This window comes from Doryrhamphus excisus, chromosome 6 (assembly GCF_030265055.1).
Source record: "Doryrhamphus excisus isolate RoL2022-K1 chromosome 6, RoL_Dexc_1.0, whole genome shotgun sequence".
Taxonomy (NCBI): domain Eukaryota; kingdom Metazoa; phylum Chordata; class Actinopteri; order Syngnathiformes; family Syngnathidae; genus Doryrhamphus; species Doryrhamphus excisus.
The window spans coordinates 23,916,344-23,942,167 of record NC_080471.1 but is presented as its reverse complement, the minus strand read 5'-3'; the positions used below and the strand labels follow the sequence as shown (position 1 = coordinate 23,942,167).

The window sequence follows — 25,824 nt, the reverse complement described above, 5'->3', positions numbered from 1 at the left end:
TGAACAACCATATTTAGGTCGTAAAACAGTCCACCACCATAAACATAGTCAGCGTAGTGCAGTTACACTATTTGTTCCACGTTTGCGTTTGTCGCACCGTGAGTGAAGGAGACATTAATTTTAACCAAATGCTCATCAGCGTAAAACATAATTTATTGATGGTGCCTAGTACACACAACCAGCAGTTAGAGCAGCTTCCTGTGTAAAGTGTAAAGGTGACTATAGGGTGCTATGTCAGGACTGGAGGGCTCTAATGATGAACAGTAAAGTGTAAAGGTGACTATAGGGGTGCTATGTCAGGACTGGAGGGCTCTAATGATGAACAGTAAAGTGTAAAGGTGACTATAGGGGTGCTATGTCAGGACTGGAGGGCTCTAATGATGAACAGTAAAGTGTAAAGGTGACTATAGGGGTGCTATGTCAGCACTGGAGGGCTCTAATGATGAACAGTAAAGTGTAAAGGTGACTATAGGGGTGCTATGTCAGCACTGGAGGGCTCTAATGATGAACAGTAAAGTGTAAAGGTGACTATAGGGGTGCTATGTCAGGACTGGAGGGCTCTAATGATGAACAGTAAAGTGTAAAGGTGACTATAGGGGTGCTATGTCAGGACTGGAGGGCTCTAATGATGAACAGTAAAGTGTAAATGTGACTATAGGGGTGCTATGTCAGGACTGGAGGGCTCTAATGATGAACAGTAATGTGTAAAGGTGACTATAGGGGTGCTATGTCATGACTGGAGGGCTCTAATGATGAACAGTAATGTGTAAAGGTGACTATAGGGGTGCTATGTCATGACTGGAGGGCTCTAATGATGAACAATCATATTTAGGTCGTAAAACAGTCCACCGATACCCGCATAGTCGGCGTAGTGCAGTTACACTATTTGTTCCATGTTATCTTTTGTCGCACCGGGAGTGAGGGAGGCATTCATTTTAACCAAATGCTCATCAACGTAATCGTAATTTATTGATGGTGCCTAGTACACACAACCAGCAGTTAGAGCAGCTTCCTGTGTAAAGTGTAAAGGTGACTATAGGGGTGCTATGTCAGGACTGGAGGGCTCTAATGATGAACAGTAAAGTGTAAAGGTGACTATAGGGGTGCTATGTCAGCACTGGAGGGCTCTAATGATGAACAGTAAAGTGTAAAGGTGACTATAGGGGTGCTATGTCAGGATTGGAGGGCTCTAATGATGAACAGTAAAGTGTAAAGGTGACTATAGGGGTGCTATGTCAGGACTGGAGGGCTCTAATGATGAACAGTAAAGTGTAAAGGTGACTATAGGGGTGCTATGTCAGGACTGGAGGGCTCTAATGATGAACAGTAAAGTGTAAAGGTGACTATAGGGGTGCTATGTCAGGACTGGAGGGCTCTAATGATGAACAGTAAAGTGTAAAGGTGACTATAGGGGTGCTATGTCAGGACTGGAGGGCTCTAATGATGAACAGTAAAGTGTAAAGGTGACTATAGGGGTGCTATGTCAGGACTGGAGGGCTCTAATGATGAACAGTAAAGTGTAAAGGTGACTATAGGGGTGCTATGTCAGGACTGTAGGGCTCTAATGATGAACAGTAAAGTGTAAAGGTGACTATAGGGGTGCTATGTCAGGACTGGAGGGCTCTAATGATGAACAGTAAAGTGTAAAGGTGACTACAGGGGTGCTATGTCAGGACTGGAGGGCTCTAATGATGAACAGTAATGTGTAAAGGTGACTATAGGGGTGCTATGTCATGACTGGAGGGCTCTAATGATGAACAATCATATTTAGGTCGTAAAACAGTCCACCGATACCCGCATAGTCGGCGTAGTGCAGTTACACTATTTGTTCCATGTTATCTTTTGTCGCACCGGGAGTGAGGGAGGCATTCATTTTAACCAAATGCTCATCAACGTAATCGTAATTTATTGATGGTGCCTAGTACACACAACTAGCAGTTAGAGCAGCTTCCTGTGTAAAGTGTAAAGGTGACTATAGGGGTGCTATGTCAGGACTGGAGGGCTCCAATGATGAACAGTAAAGTGCAAAGGTGACTATAGGGGTGCTATGTCAGGACTGGAGGGCTCTAATGATGAACAGTAATGTGTAAAGGTGACTATAGGGGTGCTATGTCATGACTGGAGGGCTCTAATGATGAACAGTAATGTGTAAAGGTGACTATAGGGGTGCTATGTCATGACTGGAGGGCTCTAATGATGAACAATCATATTTAGGTCGTAAAACAGTCCACCGATACCCGCATAGTCGGCGTAGTGCAGTTACACTATTTGTTCCATGTTATCTTTTGTCGCACCGGGAGTGAGGGAGGCATTCATTTTAACCAAATGCTCATCAACGTAATCGTAATTTATTGATGGTGCCTAGTACACACAACTAGCAGTTAGAGCAGCTTCCTGTGTAAAGTGTAAAGGTGACTATAGGGGTGCTATGTCAGGACTGGAGGGCTCCAATGATGAACAGTAAAGTGTAAAGGTGACTATAGGGGTGCTATGTCAGGACTGGAGGGCTCTAATGATGAACAGTAAAGTGTAAAGGTGACTATAGGGGTGCTATGTCAGGACTGGAGGGCTCTAATGATGAACAGTAAAGTGTAAAGGTGACTATAGGGGTGCTATGTCAGGACTGGAGGGCTCCAATGATGAACAGTAAAGTGTAAAGGTGACTATAGGGGTGCTATGTCAGGACTGGAGGGCTCTAATGATGAACAGTAAAGTGTAAAGGTGACTATAGGGGTGCTATGTCAGGACTGGAGGGCTCTAATGATGAACAGTAATGTGTAAAGGTGACTATAGGAGTGCTATGTCATGACTGGAGGGCTCTAATGATGAACAGTAATGTGTAAAGGTGACTATAGGGGTGCTATGTCATGACTGGAGGGCTCTAATGATGAACAATCATATTTAGGTCGTAAAACAGTCCACCGATACCCGCATAGTCGGCGTAGTGCAGTTACACTATTTGTTCCATGTTATCTTTTGTCGCACCGGGAGTGAGGGAGGCATTCATTTTAACCAAATGCTCATCAACGTAATCGTAATTTATTGATGGTGCCTAGTACACACAACCAGCAGTTAGAGCAGCTTCCTGTGTAAAGTGTAAAGGTGACTATAGGGGTGCTATGTCAGGACTGGAGGGCTCCAATGATGAACAGTAAAGTGTAAAGGTGACTATAGGGGTGCTATGTCAGGACTGGAGGGCTCCAATGATGAACAGTAAAGTGTAAAGGTGACTATAGGGGTGCTAAGTCAGGACTGGAGGGCTCTAATGATGAACAGTAAATTGCAAAGGTGACTATAGGGGTGCTATGTCATGACTGGAGGGCTCCAATGATGAATAACCATATTTAGGTTGTAAAACATTCCAACAATACCCGCATAGTCAGCGTAGTGCATTTACACTATTTGTTCCACGTTATCTTTTGTCGCACCGTGAGTGAGGGAGGCATTCATTTTAACCAAATGCTCATCAACGTAAAACGTAATTTATTGATGGTGCCTAGTACACACAACCAGCAGTTAGAGCAGCTTCCTGTGTAAAGTGTAAAGGTGACTATAGGGGTGCTATGTCAGGACTGGAGGGCTCCAATGATGAATAACCTCCTAAGCGTATGTTCCTCTCCCTCTAGATGCTGCAGCCCCAGTTTAAACCCCACAGCATCCAACAGGTTCTACTAAGGTTGTTCCAGGTATTCTACTCTACTTATTGTCTCGTTTTTACTCGACTAGATTTCAAGTCAGCTCAGGTGAATGACAAAGAACACAACTTTGATAAAAATGTTCTCTCAAAAGGTGATTCCCGGAAGATCCCCCTATGGCTCGTGGGATCCGGGACGGTGCCTGCGGTGCGCCGTGGTGGGGAACTCGGGAAACCTACGCGGGGCCGGCTACGGGGCCACCATAGATGAACACAACTACATCATGAGGTGAGATCGGTAGATGAAGACTAAGACGGAGGGAGAGAAGGGGGCGGGGGCGGGGGGGGGGGCAGATGGCTACGAGGAGCGGCACGAAGGAGCACGATACTGTCATCGCTCGGCACGAGAATGTGTCATTAAAGTTACATCACGGCTAAAAGAAGGAAAGCGGAATGTTGGTTGTTATGCTAGTCAGCGGGATGGTGTCAAACGACGTAACTAATGTCCACAGAAGACGCTTTCACACCATTCTACTTGTCAGGTTTAATCACCAAACATCTGTAAAGCAAGCTGCTCAAAGAGGACAAAGAGACTGGGATAGTTTTACTTGCAAGGAGAGTGATTGAAGTCTGCTCAGTAACAACCTCCAAATCAACTCTGAAACAGCCTTCACTCTCTTGCCTTTTATTTAGGAATTCCCTAGGTCACAGGAGGTCTCAACTGCTACGGGGGAAGGGTGTCCTGACTATCCAGTTGAGGGGAACCAATGCACACACATCTAGAGTAGTTACCGGGGAACCAATGCACACACATCTAGAGTAGTTACCGGGGAACCAGTGCACACACATCTAGAGTAGTTACCGGGGAACCAATGCACACACATTTAGAGTAGTTACCGGGGAACCAATGCACACACATCTAGAGTGGTTACCGGGGAACCAATGCACACACATCTAGAGTAGTTACCGGGGAACCAATGCACACACATCTAGAGTAGTTACCGGGGAACCAATGCACACACATCTAGAGTAGTTACCGGGGAACCAATGCACACACATCTAGAGTAGTTACCGGGGAACCAGTGCACACACATCTAGAGTAGTTACCGGGGAACCAGTGCACACACATTTAGAGTGGTTACCGGGGAACCAGTGCACACACATCTAGAGTGGTTACCGGGGAACCAATGCACACACATCTAGAGTGGTTACCGGGGAACCAATGCACACACATCTAGAGTAGTTACCGGGGAACCAATGCACACACATCTAGAGTAGTTACCGGGGAACCAATGCACACACATCTAGAGTAGTTACCGGGGAACCAGTGCACACACATCTAGAGTAGTTACCGGGGAACCAATGCACACACATCTAGAGTAGTTACCGGGGAACCAGTGCACACACATCTAGAGTAGTTACCGGGGAACCAGTGCACACACATCTAGAGTAGTTACCGGGGAACCAATGCACACACATCTAGAGTAGTTACCGGGGAACCAATGCACACACATCTAGAGTAGTTACCGGGGAACCAATGCACACACATCTAGAGTAGTTACCGGGGAACCAATGCACACACATCTAGAGTAGTTACCGGGGAACCAATGCACACACATCTAGAGTAGTTACCGGGGAACCAATGCACACACATTTAGAGTAGTTACCGGGGAACCAATGCACACACATTTAGAGTAGTTACCGGGGAACCAATGCACACACATTTAGAGTAGTTACCGGGGAACCAATGCACACACATTTAGAGTAGTTACCGGGGAACCAATGCACACACATTTAGAGTAGTTACCGGGGAACCAATGCACATACATTTAGAGTAGTTACTGGGGAACCAATGCACACACATTTAGAGTAGTTACTGGGGAACCAATGCACATACATTTAGAGTAGTTACTGTGGACTCCCCAGTACCACGCAGACGAGGGATGCCCCCTGCAACACATCCACGTAGCATGCTTCCATTTGACACCCCTGCACATCCTGAAGCTCCATTGGTCCACTGAAGGAAAAAGCAGCCCAGATCATGATGCCCCCCCCCTCTCCACTGTGCCGTGCGGGAAACATCTCAGGTGGGATCTCCTTGTCATGCCAGTAACGTTGGAGACCATCAGGGCCATCTTACATTTGTTCTCATCAGACAAGCCAACTTTCCTTCACCTCTTATTCTTCTTAAAGGGTTGTTGGGTTATTGACCTCCGCCCCAGTAACAACCTTCATTCGGGCCGAGGATGGTCCGTGTCTTCACAGTCAGCCAATGGAATCCTGGACCTCAGGGCTGCTGAGGTTTTTTTGAGAGTGAATCCACATTTGCGCCAAGATTTCTGCCTTTTAAGCAGCCTAATTGACTTTCATGCTAATTTGGAATAAATTGCTAACATTTTTTGTCCATTTGCTCATTTTGTATTTCCAAGCTCTACTTGGTACGTCCATAAGAAGCCGCAGTGCCTCGTGTAGATTATGCAATTTTTCAACCCGTCTTAAAATTGTGGTCAGGAGTGTATTCAATAAATGACTATGGAATTGAACCCTCACTAAAGAGACTTGCTTTGTATCACATGATAATGACGCAATGGAGCGGTGTACGGCGTACATGCATAGCGTGTGGTCATCAAAGTCAGGGGTTAGATTTAGAAGAGGATGGGAGAAAGGTGCCATTTCCTGGAAACGACATAACCCACGTGGTCCTTGTACCTTCCTCTCCAGGTGTCTCTCTAGTCTCAAGAATGCTTCCGTTTCTCTGTCTCAAAACCTGAGGAGGAAGCAAAAAGAGCTCAGTCCTTTGGCAGGGTTCATTCGCTGTTTGCAGCTGGTCCATACCTGATTGACTTTCCATTCATGAAAGTAGTAATTAGTAGGTGTGAATAACGCCAGAGTCATACCGAGTTCCTCCAGTGATGGCACTCCAAACTTTTCGTCATGGTCCTCTCTAAATGGTGCGGCACAGCTCTTGAGGACCTCCGATGTGATTGCCTCCGCAGGCGAGTCCACAGCGTCCATGCAGTTGGCGAGGGCCCGGAAGCGCTCGTATGTGAGAGGAGGCTGACCGCCATGAACGTGGATGATCCTTTAGAACAGGAAACAACACGCCGCCTCAATGCAAACATGGCGGTTACCACCGTGCTAAAACGGACACTTACTGGTCCAGATGGTAGAGGATGTGTGAAATCCACAGCGTCACTTCAACCCCCGCCTCCCTGGCGAGATTTGGTATGGCGGCGTCACGTTCTTTGCCAAAGGGCTCAGAGTCGTACTCTTAGGATAAATGGATGATCTGCCATTCCTGGGGCCAAAAGCCACAAAAGACATTCATTGAGGCCCGTCGCTAATTGATAGTGACCGCCACAGATCAATTTGGTAAGAATTCTCCAGGATTATGTGGGGACTCTTACTTTGAAAGGGATCCTTCTGCTTATGGTTGGTGTGTGGGCTTGGGCTGATTATGAAAGTGTATTTGCTGCCATTGTTGATATTATCATAGGCCGTCTGTATGCATACAAGATGGAGGGGTTGAGTTTACTGAACTAAAGTAATGCACCGTGTGTTACCTTCAAAGTCCAAGTGTAACTTGAGTGTAACTCAAGTTCTCCCCACCTACTGCATATGGCTGGTATTAGTACAATAACTGTAGTTCTACCCACCTACTGTATATGGCTGGTATTAGTACAATAACTGTAGTGGTACCACCTACTGTATATGGCTGGTATTAGTACAATAACTGTAGTTCTACCCACCTACTGTATATGGCTGGTATTAGTACAATAACTGTAGTTCTACCCACCTACTGTATATGGCTGGTATTAGTACAATAACTGTAGTTCTACCCACCTACTGTATATGGCTGGTATTAGTACAATAACTGTAGTTCTACCCACCTACTGTATATGCCTGGTATTAGTACAATAACTGTAGTTCTACCCACCTACTGTATATGGCTGGTATTAGTACAATAACTGTAGTTCTACCCACCTACTGTATATGGCTGGTATTAGTACAATAACTGTAGTTCTACCCACCTACTGTATATGGCTGGTATTAGTACAATAACTGTAGTGGTCCCCACCTACTGTATATGGCTGGTATTAGTACAATAACTGTAGTTCTACCCACCTACTGTATATGGTTGGTATTAGTACAATAACTGTAGTTCTACCAACCTACTGTATATGGTTGGTATTAGTACATACAGTATAACGAGCAACAAGCCACCACTGGCTGTAAGATGCCGCCCTCTTGTGGCTGAGCAGAAATATTGCTCTCGTCATCATAGAAGGATTCAAGCCTCGTCTTTAAAAGCGTGTGTACGGAGTCTTCCAACACAATCATGTTCATTTTCAAATGAATTTCAGTAATATAATAGAAGCCTTACCTCCACCACATTCACATGATTTTGTTGTCAGCACATGTAAAAAAAAAAAAAAAAAAAAAAAAAAACAACAATAAATCGCTTCTATTACTTTTCATACTGCAGTTCTATGAATTTCCAGCAGAGGGCGACAGCCGCCTCGTATCATTTGGTACATTGTGTAGAAATCGACGCAGTTATTAAAAACATAGCTGCACGAGTTATGTTTTTATACATGAGGCAAACATCTTGTAGACAAATATCTATAAGCATAGTCTCCATGATGCTTCACATTGGATGGCAGCAGACTAACAAAGCACAACTGCAATGGTCTTCCACTCTTTCCAGACGCAATAGGGAAGGGACCAACCGGATGTGACGTCAAGCACGTCGTCAGTAAAATAAAAGTATTTTTATCGATAAGTTATCCTACCACAGTCCAAACATAATGCTTGGCACATTAATATATAAAATACAAATGGCTGGTCCACTAGGTCTTCATCGTACTTAAAAAAAACAAGCATTTAAAGACTCAGTTCTCCGGTCTGTCCAGGAGGGGGCAGCAAAAGCAGGGTTGCTTATGGGACAGTATGGGACAGCAATAAAGCTCCTTTGTATGCATAAAGTACATGACATGATACACTACAAGGTAAAGCAGCTGCCTCCTGTGCTGGAATAGACATTTTGATTAAAAAAAAAGACTTACCAACGCAGCTCAGCACGTGTTGGTATGAAAACTTCAAGCTTGGCATCTGTTGGAATAGAAACACGTTTAACAAAATAAGGTTCAACCATTAGTTGGTGATGGAACGGAATATTGCAGACGACAAAGGGGACCTGAGAATAACGAAATATGCTAATGTAGCCGCTGGGATCCAGCTGAGCTTTCCAAAGAAAAAACTCCAGGTATGAAAAAGATAAATTTATTTAACGATGTTAAAAGAAAAGGTCACGGGGAGGGTCAAGCTGAGGGACAGCAGCAAGGTTACTGAGACTCCACATGAAGAGAGAGGGGGGGGGGGGGGGAGGGAGACGCCCCCGCCTTGCTCACACGTATAAAATAAAAGACGACAACTTTTACAAATAGATGAAGGGGAGGAAAGAAAAAGAACCATCCAATCGGGCGGAGGATGAAGATGAAAACAACTTGCTATTTTTTTTTTTAACCTACAAACACCGAAGTTTAACCACAAGTTTTACAACCGCCTTCGTGTTTTAGAGTCATTACAAAAAACCCAAACAGTTTTAAGGATCGTCTCCATTGAATAACGATGGTAGCATCCTTGGCAGAGTCCAGTTTGGATGCTCAGATTGGGGGGGGGGGGGGGGGGGGGGGGGGGGCAGGCCAATTGTTGACCGTTCTTTCATTCATACGCACGCGTACACCCATAGAAAAATCTACTTAAACTTGACTCAACTGAAATGTCGTTGCACCCCCCCCCCCCCCACGTTGTTTCTTTGATACGCACACACACACAGCTCCAGATACACACAGGTGTCTGCCATAGTGATCACTTGCATTGGCAAATCCGGGAGGGAGGGGGGCAATCCAAGAGTCATGAGTGGCGTGGCGGCGTCCTGGGAGCTCCATAACTTCCATCACGCGGGACGCGGCCCCGGTAGCCTGGTACAACTAACGGTGTGGCGAGGCGGCTAGCTTGCTGCCTAGCGGAGAGCAGGGCGTCCGTGGTGAGATCGAGCGGCAGTCGTGTAGTGTGAGGAGATGCCCGACGGGGGTGGGGGGTGGGGGACAAACAGACAAGGAGAGCATGTTTCCAAGGATACGGTGAGACTGCGGCTGTCCGTGTGAATCCCACATAAAGGAGTCGGTGTTGCGTTTATAAGGCTACGGCCATCTCTACGGTTATATCCTCATGCCCCTCCCACACGCCCCTGGCCTGGTGGCTGCCTGACCAGACAGTCAACTGGATAGTGTCTTCAAGGGGTGCGGCACGGAGAGTGAGAGAAAGGGAGCGATCTCACCCCCCCAAAATGCCCCCAATCCATATGGAACTTCATGTCCCCCTGCTTCTTCTGGCGAGTTCTTAGCACATGGAGATGGTCACGTTGATGCCCAGGTTGCCGTTCTCGGCAAAGAGCTGTGCGATGGACGTGTCGAACACCAGACAGTCGCTGTTCATGATGGCGGTGGCGATGCCCTCGTGGATGGACCGCGGCGTGGCCTCCCAGGTCAGGCGGCGCCGGTGGCCGTTCAGCTCCAGCCGGTACGCAAAGTTTTCCGCCTGCTTGCGAGTCCCAATGAGCTGCACGATGGCAAAGAACTGTTGGTGGCCGTCGTACTTCTCCTGCTTCTCCAGCACCAGCATGAAGTGGAAGCCGAAGCAGGACTGCATCATCACCCAGTCCACCGCGCCCGGCAGGTTTATGTCGGTGGCCAAAAACACAATGTCCTCCCCCTGGGAAAAACCACAACACATTATTTTAGACCACAGGCTTCACTTGACACACATCGTCACACATGTCTGTCATGGACCTTTTGGCCAATCAAAAGCCTGGAAACCTGATCCCACGTCGGTTCATCACGATGTGGCGTTCAATGAACCCTCCCTTTCCAACATGTGTACGTTTAGATATAAATAGGTATTTTTATTTATACTGATTTTGGTTGGTTTGTGGTGCTTTGGATGTTTTTCATGTTCAAAATAAAGATGAAGAGAGAAAAAAAAAAAAAAGACGCCTACCTTGGCTTTAAAACACCCCCAAGTCATTAACTTTAGTTCTGTTGAGCAAGGGTCAAAAGATGCTAATATGGTACACGTATGGTATGACGCACACTTTTAGCTTGTCCACACACAAACACCGAGCCTCAGTTTTGGGAACTCTCCACTAGAGTTTTTAAAAGGATGAGCTACATTTGTGAGGGCATAGACGCAGAGATGGAATCGAGGCCCTCGTGCAGCACTCGTCACGTTATGCGAACGACGATGATGCAACATGGCAACAACAACAACAACTTGCAAGGAGCAGAGTCACTGCAGAGTCCATATTGGCCTGATCGATACCCAACTCCGCCTGCAAACACGGTGCTTATGCTGGAGTGGCAAGTATTGATCTTGGTCCCGTGGCAGGAGTCTTTAGGTAACGGCTGAGGGAACCACGCATCCGATCCCGTCTCAAGAAGCCTGCCTTTCAATGATCAAAGTGGTGGAGGAGCACAAAGTCAATGTCCTACGTTTTGCCGTTTGAGAGCAGGGGTCCCATTAAACCCTTGAGAACAACTAGAAGATCTTCAAGTAGAGATGTTTGACACAATGCCTCGTTCGTTGGGGTTAATTGGTTCCAGACCCAACTGCGATAAATGAATTTGTGTGATATGGATTTCATGAATAAATTGATTATAGAGCATAGAACTCCCCTTTGACTTTCTAAATGCTGAGAGCCCTGCCCTGTAGATACGAAATCACACTCCTAAAGTCTTCAGCAACTTGTGGCGGTCCAAATGTATTCCTGGTAGACCGCCACTAGTAACCTAAAGTATGGAAACCTTCTTGGAATGAGTTGCAATGAGTCCCAGTACGAATGTCGGGACGTCGTGGACGGTGGCTAGTTGAATGCTGACCTGCAGTGTGGTGATGGACTTGTGCTGATGCATCAAGTGAGGCATGACGGCGTCCAGAGAGCCCTGCCACTTGCAGGAGGCGCCAGGGCACGGGCACGAGTATGGTCGGAACTCGCACAGCTCCTCGTGCTCCGTCTTGTCCGTGTGCGGCAGCGTGACTTCGCAGCCCGACGAGGCGTATTTGCAGGGGAAGAGGACAGAGTTTGCCACCTTCTCCATGGCCAGATTCCGGATGGAGCCCAGCGGCCCTCGGCACGTGGGGCAGCAGGTGAGTTTGGGCCGACAGTTGGAGCATACCTGACATAAGCACACAGACTTTATAGTTGAGGATGCTGAATATTTTACATTTAATACCACAAGTCATTTTTTTGCTCCGGTTGAATTTTGGGCTAAGAAGTTACTGAATCGGTTCACGTGGTATCGTTCTAAATGAATCAGTATCGCCCTTGAGTCGTACTGCGATACCAATCGCATGGTTATTAAAATAAATGGTTACACCCCTAATATTTGGATTCCTTGTAGTTTTATTGTCCTGATCCTGGTCAGTGTTAGGACACCCCATGGGGCTTACAATGAAAAAACTTTATGTTTTAGCAGTGTAAATCCAAAACTTTGAAAGTACAGCATCGGGCCGAAATATGCATCCATAAAATATTTAATGCAGCAAAATCTTGAATGAAGAACTGTTCCTATTCCCATCACACCCAATGTGGCCTGTCAAACAAGGAACTGGCGATGACGTACCAGGTGTCCCGACTGGCACTGCAGGATGGGGGGCAGGACATAGTCGAAGCACACCGGGCACTCGAACAGGCTGGCCAGGTCACTGTTGGAGGCGGTGGTCCCTGACAGGGTGGGCACGCGCTGGGAGGCGGGGCACTTGGAGGTTCCTGTGGGCAGCGCGGTGGCAGTCTGGCGACTCATTTCTGGTCGAGAGTCAGAGAGAGAAAAGGGGGGGGGGGGGTCACCAATCAAAGACCTTCCTTCTCCGTGCTATTTATAACTCCAAGGCTGCATGCATCCGACGCTGACATCAAAGTTCCCAAGTATAACTCTGTTGTGGAAGAAGCTGAGGTTGGCAGGCCCAGGCAGATGTTCCATGACAATGATGGAAGAACTACTGCCATGCTCTTGCAATGTATATGGATATTCATTTCTGGGGGGCCGCCACAGAACGAGTTGGTGCTACCTATCAAGAATCAAGAGGCTCCTTTGCTTCAAAAGTGCCTCATCTCTCAAGCAAACCCAGCCATCATCATCATCATTTATGGTGGGATGCTGAACACCACTGCTACCTCCACCGCTATTAGCATGGCATTTCTTCCATGCCTGCCACCATTTTCCCGTTTTTACATTCCTGTCAGAGGTGCTCCAATGAGGGTTCTATGCTGCCCATTCCGATACACGGATTAATTGTAAATATTTCAGTTTATTTATGAGTTGGCCCTGGGACGCGTCCTCTTAGACTGCCCCATTATCACAGTGGAAGATGCATAGTCCAAGTACTGCTAATGTACAGACATAAAGGAATGAACAATTTTCAATTAGGCATAGAGAGGATTAAGTGGGGACACAACTGCGACCCTGCATAGCTCATTCTTTAATAGCCCTGCCCACACTTGGACAACACAAGGAGAGCCACACTGGAGAGATTAAATGTGGAGATGGAAAATGTGTGGAAAGGAAAGATTTGGAGATGTTATAGCACGGCTATATGGAGAGCATACACCGACAGTCAAGGGAAGCTTGCGGTCCAAAGCTGCAGGATTCAATCACCCACCACTTTAAGACTCTTACAGGTCAACGTAAAAGCAGATATTTGCATCCTTCGATGACAGGATTAGAATATGTAAATCCAAAAGGGGTGGCCTACTGGTGCAGTAGGAGTCAGGGTAACCCAGTGCCTTCAGGCAACACATGACATGCACAGATCTGGTTTTACATCTGGGTTTCAGGCTGCATCTGTGTGGACAAGGTTAATGCGTGTACACATGCACACACACCATCCCTACGCTTGCACATCTGCTGCAATAAGGATAATGCCTTAGCAACTATTAATAGCACTTTTAGCTGCCAAGCATACTAGCAGCAGCGGTAGCAGACGCAATAGCAATGGGACTAAATTAGCACAGGACATGGAGCTGGAGCTGGGCCAAGGCCAGGGTCACAGTCAGCTAGCATGCACAACTGATGGAGCCGGCGAAGGCAGCTCCTTGCGGGCACCGACTAATCCGCCTTAAGAACAATGCTACGACCTGATGGGGTGGCAGGAGGGCCACCCTTTTATTGGCTATTCATTTAAGCCAGGTGGCTTCCACTGAAGCATTTACTGATGGCATAGATGACTCAATGACTGAAGATAAAACCTCATCCATTAAACACTGAATATGTGATCATTGTCAATGGTGTCTGCAGTCTACAGTACCTGCTATATACTCAAGTGTACATGTCAATCAGTTTTTTTTACCTTTTACACTTATTTCACCGCGGTGGCGTGCGTGCTGTTTGTGACTGTGAACAAAATGTCCCTCAATTAAATGAAAAAAATCCTTACATTTTGTCATAACCAGATGTAACTTTTCAGCCTCTGCACACGTCCGTCCATCCATCTTCTATGCCCAGCTTGGTAGTTAGGAAGACAAATTAACTGGCTAACGGGCACTACAATAGTCCGTTAAACAGCACGCCGCACTTAAGAGCATGTGCTAGGTGGCTAAATATAGTAAATATCCTGTTTGTTTAGGAGGCACGCTAGGGTGGACACGCAGATTAGTTTTCATTTAGTCTGTAATCCAAAACAAGATGAGGTTTTATCATGATTTCAATGTTTATACCCAAACCTGTATTCAATTATGAACATTTACAGTGGATTTCCTTGTGATGGTTATTATTTTACAAATGTAGTTAAGCAGTTTATTCCCCCAAATTAGAGCGTTTAGGTGGTTGTTGCAGCAGGGCGAGAAGAAGAAACTATGGATGTCTCGCTCCACGTGTTTTGGCTTGCCATCAGAGTTTTTTGGTAGTCTTGCCGATCCAATCCCATACCGACATTCTTCCCCCCTTTGCAATAATATTAATGATGATGATAATAATAAGCTTTGTTACAAACATGCCTTTGTGGAATTGAATGTGGTTATGAAAGTAGCTCTTTAAAGTGTTAAAAAAAGAATTGCTGAATGTACTTTTTGATTACACCGCATGACCAACAACATTTGGCTTTTGTAACAAACCTCGGTACCTTTGTACGACGAGTTGGTTACAAGAATAAACGTACTTCCCGTCTTCACTCAGAATCTGTCCCGTCATCCGGCATTATGAAACACCGCTTATACATTAAATGGGTGAAGATATACTCATGCAGGTGGCCATGTTGGAGCATGCTAGCGCGGGGCCCTTTGTTATGAATGTGATACGGCAACCGGATCGGCCCCATCTCATGACAGAAGCCGATATTATCCGATCTTCAAAATACAACGGATCGGCAGCCGATCCCAATCCTGAAGGCCGCATCAGGACATCCCTAGAAGAAATGGTTAAGTTGTTTGTTCAGGCAAACCTTCTCTGCTCTTCAGAGTTTGGGCTTTCAGCTAACTTTCAGCAGTGCTTCTTGGTCAGTTTGAACTTTTTGCAGTTCCCACACTAGAGATTTCACTCATTTCTGATGATGGCATAAAAAATAACAAAAAAACTAAACACTCACCTTCGTCCATAAGATTTCCAAATAAGGCTTTCGTCTTCTCTTGAAATGTGGTGACCTCTAAAAAGGAGAAATGAAAGACAAATTGTGATCGTCTGGATTAACTTGGTATTGTGATCAATTAACCGACTGGCCAGAATAGATTGTGTCAAATACAACGTTAATCAAATCTGGAAGCAAGAGAACCACGACGGCACTCAGAACAAAAACACTAACAAAATGTCTGATCAACAAAAAGCAATGTGTATTGAATCCAATGCCCATCCCGAATGACATTTTTGGACTGACAGGAAATGGAGCTTGACACTACATTCCTCTACGATGATACCCGACAGATGCACTGAGGACACAATGAGTAAATTGGGAGGCAAATCCTCACTTCTGAAGTGATGGGTTGGGCTGGACAGGATGTAGTTTAAGTTGGATTTACAAATTTCCCCACTGAGGGACGAATAAAGGCATATCTTAATCTTAATTTTAAATGCAACATAACTAGTGTTACAGTTATTTCATTTGCAAATGTCAAAAGTTGAGAACAAATCCCTTGTAAGACACACCAAGCGGTTTACACTTAGGCCCTTTCCTGTTCTATGTGGCCACACACTGACACGGTCTGAAAAAGGCGGTCCAAGTCGGGATATGGAGTGATATGCAACTCAACTTCCCCTGGACGAAAGAAGTTGCGGTAAAACATTTGAGCTCCTCGTCACTTCGCACTTTCTCCATGGAAACCCCTTAGCGATGTTGACATTTGCTACAGTCGCTCTAAACACACCACAACGCTGGAGGATCGGGTTTCACTCCACTGGCTCCCCCATTAGGGAAACATGCATTAGGATCCAACAGAAGCCGCAACAAACGACAGCCGGCTGTTCCCACTCACAAGTGGAGGAGATGGTGGAACAAACAAGCCATCGCACTTCCATGTTCCCACATCAGCAACTGACATCCTTTCTGTGGAGCATTTATCCATCAAATCAGGCCACTGCGTATCAGGGGAGAAGATAAGACGGTAAAACAATATCACAGAGGGCTTTCTGTCACATTGTCGCTATGGTCTGACTGAAAACTGTACTACTGAAATATATTTGATACGGGGCCTTAAACTTCTTTGAAAATCTCAAAGTAGAAGGTTTTGTAAAAGAAGCACAATGGCTAAAGAAAAAGCACACAGTTTATTGACTCAATGTTACCTGTGCATTCATTTGTAGGGCTTTATGTCCGCGGAAACGCAATTGGCCAATATAACCGGCATCTACTGTTAAATGTGGAATCTTGTGGAAATGGACATCATGTGGATGAAATGCTGTCGTCGTGAGGAGGGGGACCGTTTATGTGGGGACGCATCTCCTTGGAGGACCATTCAATTGTGGCGGAATCTCATCACAAACACTAGAGCTAAACTAAAACTAAACTAAACTTTAGGTCATTGGTACGTACTGTAAGCATGCCTTTAGTTTACGATGCCCAACATCACAAAAGGAAAGGAAAGAGGAGAGGAACACAGGGACAAAGTACTTTAACATGACGGTAGACATCGTCTACCCCAACAAAGTTGCTAATTATTTCCCCAGCATGTTCCTCTCTGCGGTCAAACATAAATAATCAGCGTAACATTGTGGGACGGGTTCGAATTAGGAAAACCTAGTTGAACTGGAATGGTGATGAGTGGGTGTATGTTGGAAAAACATAAGCCGAGCAAGCATATTTGTTCAAAAAAAAATTGTCCAAAGGGAAACCCAAAACGCATAAAACACCCACATGCTTATTTTAGCAGCCCACAAATACAAAGATGAGGTGGCAAACTGAATTAGCGGCATCGTGACGCCACGTCTCAACTGAAACCCTGTTTTGCATCCACATGGCCGCGTTCCTCCATTACAACCCCTGACGTGCAGTTTAGAAAACCTGCACTACAAATGAAGTACTTTTCACCAATGACCTCTGACCTTTATCTGAGCGAGCCTGCCATTCCAAAGTGAAACCTCTGTTATAGTCATTTATTCGTTCCAGAAGGTCCAACTCAAACCCAATCAATGTTTCCTGTGAGAAATAATGCAAATTTGATATCATATTGTGTTCCAAACAGATGTAACACATTTATAGTTTTGCATGCAGAAACCAATTTGCAATGTATAGAAACTCATGTAAATGTTGAATAAGGGGATAAACGAACCCTTCACTTTGACGTCACTTTAACCTTGATTAAAGATGTTATTGTCGACAAAATCAAAACAGGGCTGGGTGATATGGATTGAGGTGATATCGTAAATCACGTGAGGGCTGGGCGATAGGGTTAGGCAATATGGACCTTAGCATATATCACGATATTTTTGGGAAGTATCAAGATATGATGATAAGACTGTATCAAATTTAAATTCAGCCGAGTCTCGTAAAAAAAAAAAGAAGCTACAAACCTTAAGTACACATGTCTGAAATTGTCAAGCACATTTCTTTATTGGTAACAAACTAGCTAAGTTTTCTAATGGGGTGTCTGCCACTGCACTTTGCTACTAAATCTTCAACTAACTGGAATGCCTGTGCTCGTCATTAAGGAAGATGTAGTCACCCATGCAATTCCGACTGCATATGGAAATATACTCATTGAGCCCGAGTCGCACACGCACACAACTACTTGCCATCCTAAATTAAGCTAACCCCTGCTAGCTTCTATTCAGTCTCTGCACAAGGAGATTCTGCCATCAAAAACAAGCACATGGTTCATATCGAGATCAACTGGATTTGATGCGGACGTCTCATGTTTCAAGATGGCGGCGCCTGAGTGCAAGCTAGTTACGGCGGCTCTGCATGTTCTGGGGTGTGTTTAATAGTACTTTTTAAATGTACTTTTGGACAGAAGTGCTACCCATACTCTGGAATGCACTGCTGGTATCAGAGTACAAAATATAGGAGATTTTAGATTCAGGCTGATACAATCAGATGACATTTTTTTCCATTGATATTGGACTGATATGAGTGATATCAGATTGGGACACCCATAGTAAAAACCATCACAAGTCCAAGGGTGACGCTATGTTTTACATAGCCAATTGATGTCCATCTCGTACATGGACGCATGTGCAGCATCTGACAAATGTCTATTTGTCAAAAATAAGTAAATCCTCATCAAAACCTAAATGTCTGTGAATGTGGAAACACATGAATTGCAACAGCACTTGAGATGCAATCCAATTCAGATGTGCAAGACAATAAATGAGAGGAGACTGAATGGAGAAGAATGATGACAAAGCCCCATCAATAGGGCACATGAGGTCACTCGATAGGCTCTGTCCCAACATCTGAGCACCTCTCTCACACACACACACAAATTACACACACACACACACGTATCACCTTTTAAAAGACGTCGTATTAAAGTGTAGCACTTCTGTCAGAGGGCTTCTGGTGTAAAAGTGTAACATTTGTCATCATATCATCAAAAGTGTTTCTCTACCAGTTGTGACCACGATCTCATGGTTGCCCCGTACAGACGCTGTGCTTTCCCCGACTCGCACTCTAGTTTGTTGGGAGTCCGCCAAACCAAAAGAGGAAGACGATCATGCATGGAATGCTTTGGGACACGCTTGATATGCTGTCCAAGTGGAGAGAAAAAAAAACGCATGGATGCAACGTGTTGACTCGGACAATCCAGCGCCGGGGAAATAGAACATGCGTTCATTTAAAGCGCCTCAACAAACTGCACGTTGAGAAAGTCCCATTCGGTCGTGTCTGTATGAAATGTAGGAACCAACACGGTGACCTGCTGCTCATGGAGAAGAGCAATACATGCTCATGGCGTGTTGATAGACATACCATTTTGGTGTATGTTCACGCATAGTGTAGGTGTTTATTTTGGGGTTGCGTAATGTGTTCCACATGTCTTGTGATTGTTGTTCGCACTGCGAGTGCCCTCTTGTCGCTCTGTGCCGCGTTGTTGAGCGTTTGCTTAGATCAGGGGTGCTCATTAAGTCGATCGCGAGCTACCGGTCGATCGCGGAGGTGGTACTGGTCGATCGCTGGTCGATCGCTGCGTGACATTAAAAAAATATCATCCCAGCATCAATGCCGTCACTTGATTGATATACAGGGCAGCCATTCAGATGACAACTGAATGTTGCCCTTCGGGCGACCAATCAAATCAAACAACGTCTCTAAGTGCAGCAGAACTTACGATGTCAGCCTATCATCCATCCCCGTTACTTGATTGACATACAGGACAACCAGTCAGATGACAACTGAATTTTGACCTTTAGGTCACCGCTCATGCGTAAACAACGATGCAAAGTGCTAAGCTAGTCGGCGAATTGCGTCAGATTTTAAAGCCCTCGCTAAAGTTTATGGTCACTAAAATGAGTGAAGGAGCTGGACCAAGTAAAAAGGCAAAAACTGGACCAAGTAAAAAGGCAAAAAACATATCACTTCCATACGGATATGGAATATTATACGGATATTATGATACGGATATTATCCATGACTGATAAACATTTGGAAGTGTGCTTGAGGCTGGCTATCAGCAGCTACTGTCCGGACTATGCATCCCTGGCTGGTTCAATTCAGTGCAAGTCATCAAAGTAAACTCAGGTAATTACAAAAAATGTTAATAGTTAATTATGTGTGTTTTGCAATATTGGCTCATTTGGTTATGTAAGGTACATCAACATACATTGTACGTACAAATAATCCTCAATACATTTGAAAATAAATAGATGTTTTGCATTTTTGTAGTGGGTAGATCATTTTGACTCGCTCATTTTAAAAGTAGCTCGCATGCTGAAAAAGTGTGAGCACCCCTGGCTTAGATGATAGCTGCAAGTAAAGACCACGTCCTTGTGCAAGCTGGAGCGCCCCTCTTCCTAGTTCCTGTGAGACCTGAGCTCGCCACAGTGGTGACAACGTTTGATCCTTGGCGCTATGCCTTCCTATTCTCTGGCAGACGAAGGTAGTATGAGGTGTCTTAAGCCAGGTTAGGATCCATATCGCCTCCTCCATCACAGACAGTCCCATTATAAAGTGAGGGCAAACAGGCACTGGCAAATCTATAGGTGGCGGACAGCACAACACTAATTATTATTTTTATTATTATGCGGGAGCCAGGCAGTAACATTTCGTTGGCAATTTCACTGCTGTGAATTGTGCAGTGACAATAAAGAAAGTCTATCTATAGATTGACAATTTCCCTGTACTTTCATGATATGCAATCAACACCGACACTGCAGCCTTATTAACAACTCCGTGCCGCCTTAAAAGAGACGCCACACGCTTGCAGGGCGTCACAAGAGAAGACAACTGGCGACAGAGGATCACGGTGCTCCGGTACCGATGCTAGTACAACAACTACCACCAAAACAACAACCTGTTGTGATGCACTTTTAGTTCACGTTCTAACTTGGGTTTGCTCTCAAAAGCACTTCCATCTGCGTTAAAGCGCCTCTGTTGATGCTTGGCTCAGTCGCCGTTGTTATGGCAACAAGATACCCTGCTCGACAGTTACACACCGAGGGAAGTGGAGTTAAGTGTGGCGGATACATTCCACCTCTAGAATTCTTCAGTGTAAAGAACATCTACCAAAAAAAATGATTATAATTTCAGCAAAGCCTCAAAGAACGGACAATACAGTTGGAGTTTGCTTTAAGTGCATTCACGGACTCATACACGCAACCTTTACGACAACTGGAACATATCATTTGACTCCTAGACTTCATCTTTACACATGCGTGTTACGATCGGTCGTAATTACAAGACCCGATTAAAAAGATCATGTAGACTTCAAATCCGGATTTCACTTCCATCGGAGCTAAAAGCTGACATTCAAGCCTCCGCTCGGAGCCAAGACCCTCACAGCAACCACAGTCGCTATGTTGATCATTTGCTCTCTTGTCATACAAGCAACTCAAACAGCAACTCACCCCGACACGTTGGACAACACGCTTACGTCGACGGATGTCACCCGCAGCGAATTCAGAGGAAAAGCTTTCCAGGGGGACCAAGCTAGCGACCGTGTTAAAGACATACTAGGCCTTATCGTGACGGGGAGCAGGAGCCGTAATATGTTAGCTCCATGTACCGATGGAGGGTTAGCGTTAGCTTAACGTGTCTGCTACCGAGCTAACCATGCAAGTTTACAAGCACCGTTCGGTGGAAGTAACACAAGTAACACAAACAATAACAACAATAGTTTGTTTAAACGCCACACAAGGCGGTGTTGGGTAACACGAGAAGCTAGCAAACAAGTTAGCGACACGACTAGCTAACATTAGCATGTGGCTAATGACGGCAAGCTAACGTCCGCTGTAGCAGGGGGCTGTTGTTTTGACCCGGGGACGCTCACTCGAAAAACCCCCGTTTCACCATCCATGGCACGGCCGTCTTACCTCGGACGAAATAGTCTTTATTTGGCAGCAGACGCAAGCGCGATCACACGGAGAGGGGATCGACGGGGGCCGACCGTAGTCCGTCTTTCCTCGGCTAGCTAGATAGTTAGGTAGCTACATAGACACACATTCGCACTGCTCGTCAAGCAGAGGCGAGACGCCAGGCCTTAAGTAGCAGCCGCTCGGGGACGCGCACAGTTGTTGAAGTTTGCCTCGGGGGCGCGCTCCTCACGCGTCCCAGTCCAGTGGTTCTTTTTTACATTTAGGATTTTTTACATTATTCTTATTATCATGCCCCCCAGGACACGGATCACATTTTAACACTACTGGGAACCTGATATTTATTTAGTCATTTAAGGCAACCTTGAAGGACACTTTTGCATTTTAATTTCATATATTTTATAATTAATTATGGGATGCACTCAATTGTAATCTGATGCATGTTCAAATGAAATAAAACAATTACCATTACCATATATGCAATATAATTAATCATATATATATAACACCATTATAGTATATCATTGATTACGTCTAACACACACCCATATATATATATATAATATTACATGTAATGATTTAATATATAGATGTTCTGTGTTGGTTTGTATGAGATCCAAGATGAGGTCAGCTGTGCTCCATCAACGCTATCAGATTTACTTGTGTGCAAACTCACTGATTACTTCAGGGGAATACAGTCTATGTGACACTTATCTTATTCCTTTAAAGCAGTCAAGCCCCCCAGCCCCCAGCCCCCAGCTACTCCCTGGAGGCAACCATTTTTCACTTTTTTTTTAAAGACTTTTTTTTTTTTACCGTAAATGTACGTAAATGTCTCTCAAATTTACAACCTTCCTTGTAAATCTACGACCTTATGCTCTCTTTTCTCATATACTATACCACTTCATGGTTGTAAAGTTATGATATATTTGTAATAAATATGAATATATTAAAAATATATAAAAATATATAAAATAATAATTTTACTCACAAATGTACAATTTTTTTCTTGTAAATGTACAACATTTTGTCTCATAAATTTTCAACCGTATTCATCGCAAATTTTTGTTTTTTTCCTCACGAATGTACAACTTTTTTCTTGTACATTTTTACGACTTTTTATCATAAATGTAACATTTTTTCTCATGAATTTTCAACTTTATTCTCATAAATGTACAACCGTATACATTGCAAATTTTAGTTTTTTTTCCTCACAAATGTACCACTTTTTTCTTGTAAATTTACAACTTTTTTCTTGTACATTTTTACGACTTTTTATCATAAATGTACCATTTTATTCTCATGAATTCACCACTTTTTTTCTTGTAAATTTACAAAAAAATTTTCCTCATAAATTTTCAACTTTATTCTCATAATTGTACAACCGTATTCACCGCAAATTGTAGTTTTTTTCCTCACGAATGTACCATTTTTTCTTGTAAATTTACAACTTTTTTTCTTGTACATTTTTAAGACTTTTTATCACAAATGTACAATTTTATTCTCATGAATTCACCACTTTTTTCTTGTAAATTTACAAAAAAAATTCTCATACATTTTCAACTTTATTCTCATAAATGTACTACCGTATTCATTGCAAATTTTAGTTTTTTTCCTCATGAATGTACAACTTTTTTCTTGTACAGTTTTACGACTTTTTATCATAAATGTACCACTTTATTCTCATGAATTTACCACTTTTCTCTTGTAAATGTATGACTTTTTTCTCGTAAATTTAGCCCTTTTTTCCACATTTACTTTTTTTTCTTTCTTCTCTTTGATTTGTATTTTTTTTTTCATTGTGGCCCCAGTACTCAGGGGGACAGGCCAAAGGTGAAGAGACCCAAGCCCAGAATGTTAAGCTGTTGGGACATACTGGAATAGAACTTTGTGATGCGCCATAAGAACATCCATAGTTGTAGCTGTTCTCATCCCTGACTGAGATGTTTCATGTACAGAGAGGAGGATCGGGTGGACGTGACCAGCAACAAGCGTGAGAAGATGGCCGAGAGGCAGGACCGTTCCCACCGCCGTCAGCAAATTCCACACATAACTCTGTTTGGCAGCAGAAGCTCATACAAGAACAATACAAACTCCCAAACCCGGATCTTACTCGCTCCTTACCGCTCCTAGACAGCAGCGGCGGGCGGAGCATTCGGGACTTGGGGCTTCGGTGGCGGCTTAACGGCATGAATCCACCTCTTCACAAATCACAATCATCAACAAAGCCTTCATCTGGGAACACATCGTCACATGGTAACTTTTAGCATACGTGACTTCCTCCGATGATCTCGTGCTTGAGGTGTTGAGGATGGAAAACGACGGCCAGTCCCAGGCTGCCATTGTAGTTGGTCGGGCAAGGTGATGAGCGGCGAGGAAATGTCGAAATTGAGTAACATGTGAGAGTTGTCAGTCTGATGGCACCGTTGATAAAAGTACAGCAAAGGAAAAATGAAATAGCTAGGAAGGGCATATTTTTGTAGTTATAAATATAAAATAAATATGTTTTTAAGCATTGTTAGAGTCCCCTGTACATGCATACTCTCACCTTTACATTCCTATTACCCAATATCGTAGACATAAGATGCTAGCAATGGGAGCGACCCCTTTTTACTTCCAGTTTCTGTACAGTACTTCCTGCGGTGGCTAGTGATGACTTAGTAATACATTTTTGAAAAACAGTGTCAATGGATTACCATCATGGCAAAAAAATACTAGTTCGTACACATCAATAACCAGCAAGGTATGCTGGGTAGCTTCATGTTAGGGAAGTGTGCGAGCAGGCTTCCCTGACAGCCTTGTGGGATATGAAGTTGTGTCAAATAAAGTATTGTTTTGTACGTATACTAGTGTGTAGTCAGTGTTGTAATCATATTCCTTTATAATGATACATTGCTTATGCTATTGAAGGTCTTTAAATAGCCAATTCATGTAACTCCCAAGTATAAACAAAAAGTAACTAAATATGTACAACAATATAGTTGAATGAGTGTAGGGTGGAAAGCTTTAGAGTTGCCAAGAGCTTTGCAAGCCTATACTGCCCCACAGCGGCGAGCAGCGGTAACACATCTGTTCCCTCCCACCGCCAAATGACGTCATCAATTCATCATCACAACATTCAAAAATTGACATCAAATGTAGGGAGCAATTCAGACACGCAGACTGAATGCACCCTGCTGAGCTACTTCGGTTTCATTTGACTTTTTACCAATGATTGTCCTCAACAAATTTGAACATAAAAGTTGTCATGGAACGACCGAGTGTTAGGGCTACAGTGACGAAAATTAAGAATTACATTTTCTACTTTATTCTCGGAAATGTGCAAAATTTTCTTATAAATTTCACACTTTTTCTCGGAAATGTACCACTTTATTGTTGTAAATTTACGTTATTGATATAAGTGTACTACTGCCTGAATCCGGCACACCCGTCACAGAGCGCATGTGCAGAAACTAAGCACGAGTTACTGCCGCCCAGCTGTGGAGCAAATTTACAACTGTCCACTATGTGGACACTTACTATGGTACACATCATGTCATGGGATGGTCATATCACCGAGTACTTTGGTACGGGACAAAAATTCAAAAAATAAATAAAAAAAACAAAAAAAAAACTGTAGGGCGGCACGGTGGTCTAGGGGTTAGCGCAGACCTCACAACTAGGAGACCAGGGTTCAATCCCACCCTCGGGCATCTCTGTGTGGAGTTTGCATGTTCTCCCCGTGCATGCGTGGGTTTTCTCCGGGTACTCCGGTTTCCTCCCACATTCCAAAAACATGCTAGGTTAATTAGCCACTCCAAATTGTCCATAGGTATGAATGTGAGTGTGAATGGTTGTTTGTCTATATGTGCCCTGGGATTGGCTGGCCACCAGTCTAGGGTGTACGCCCGAATACAGCTGGGATAGGCTCCAGCACCATTGCGACCCTCGTGAGGAAAAGCGGTAGAAAATGAATGAATGAATGAAAAAAACTGTATTATGGAAAGCAGGAAGTGAACAAATGTAAGAGTTAGTGATTGTAAAAGTACCAGATGGAGGGGTAGGATTTAATAAGCTTTGCGTCTTCCTACTCCTTTTGGACATGTGGAACTGGGAACTGATTATGGGATGCACTCAATTGGAATCTGATGCATGTTCAAATGAAATAAAACCATTACCATTACCATTACCAGCGTCATCCAA

The 25,824-nt window shown here is 44.3% G+C and overlaps 1 protein-coding gene across 1 annotated transcript; it reads right to left on the bottom strand.

Annotated features, from left to right (window-relative positions):
* Positions 1-9,364: 9,364 nt before the first annotated feature.
* siah1 (siah E3 ubiquitin protein ligase 1) lies at positions 9,365-21,838 on the bottom strand. Its single transcript, XM_058076258.1, has 5 exons — positions 21,643-21,838; positions 15,275-15,331; positions 12,319-12,500; positions 11,575-11,871; positions 9,365-10,411 (listed from the first exon to the last, which is right to left on the bottom strand). Exons 2-5 carry the CDS (start codon positions 15,282-15,284, stop codon positions 10,040-10,042), a joined length of 861 nt encoding a protein of 286 aa, XP_057932241.1. The 5' UTR covers positions 15,285-15,331; positions 21,643-21,838; the 3' UTR covers positions 9,365-10,039.
* Between the last annotated feature and the right edge of the window lie 3,986 nt (positions 21,839-25,824).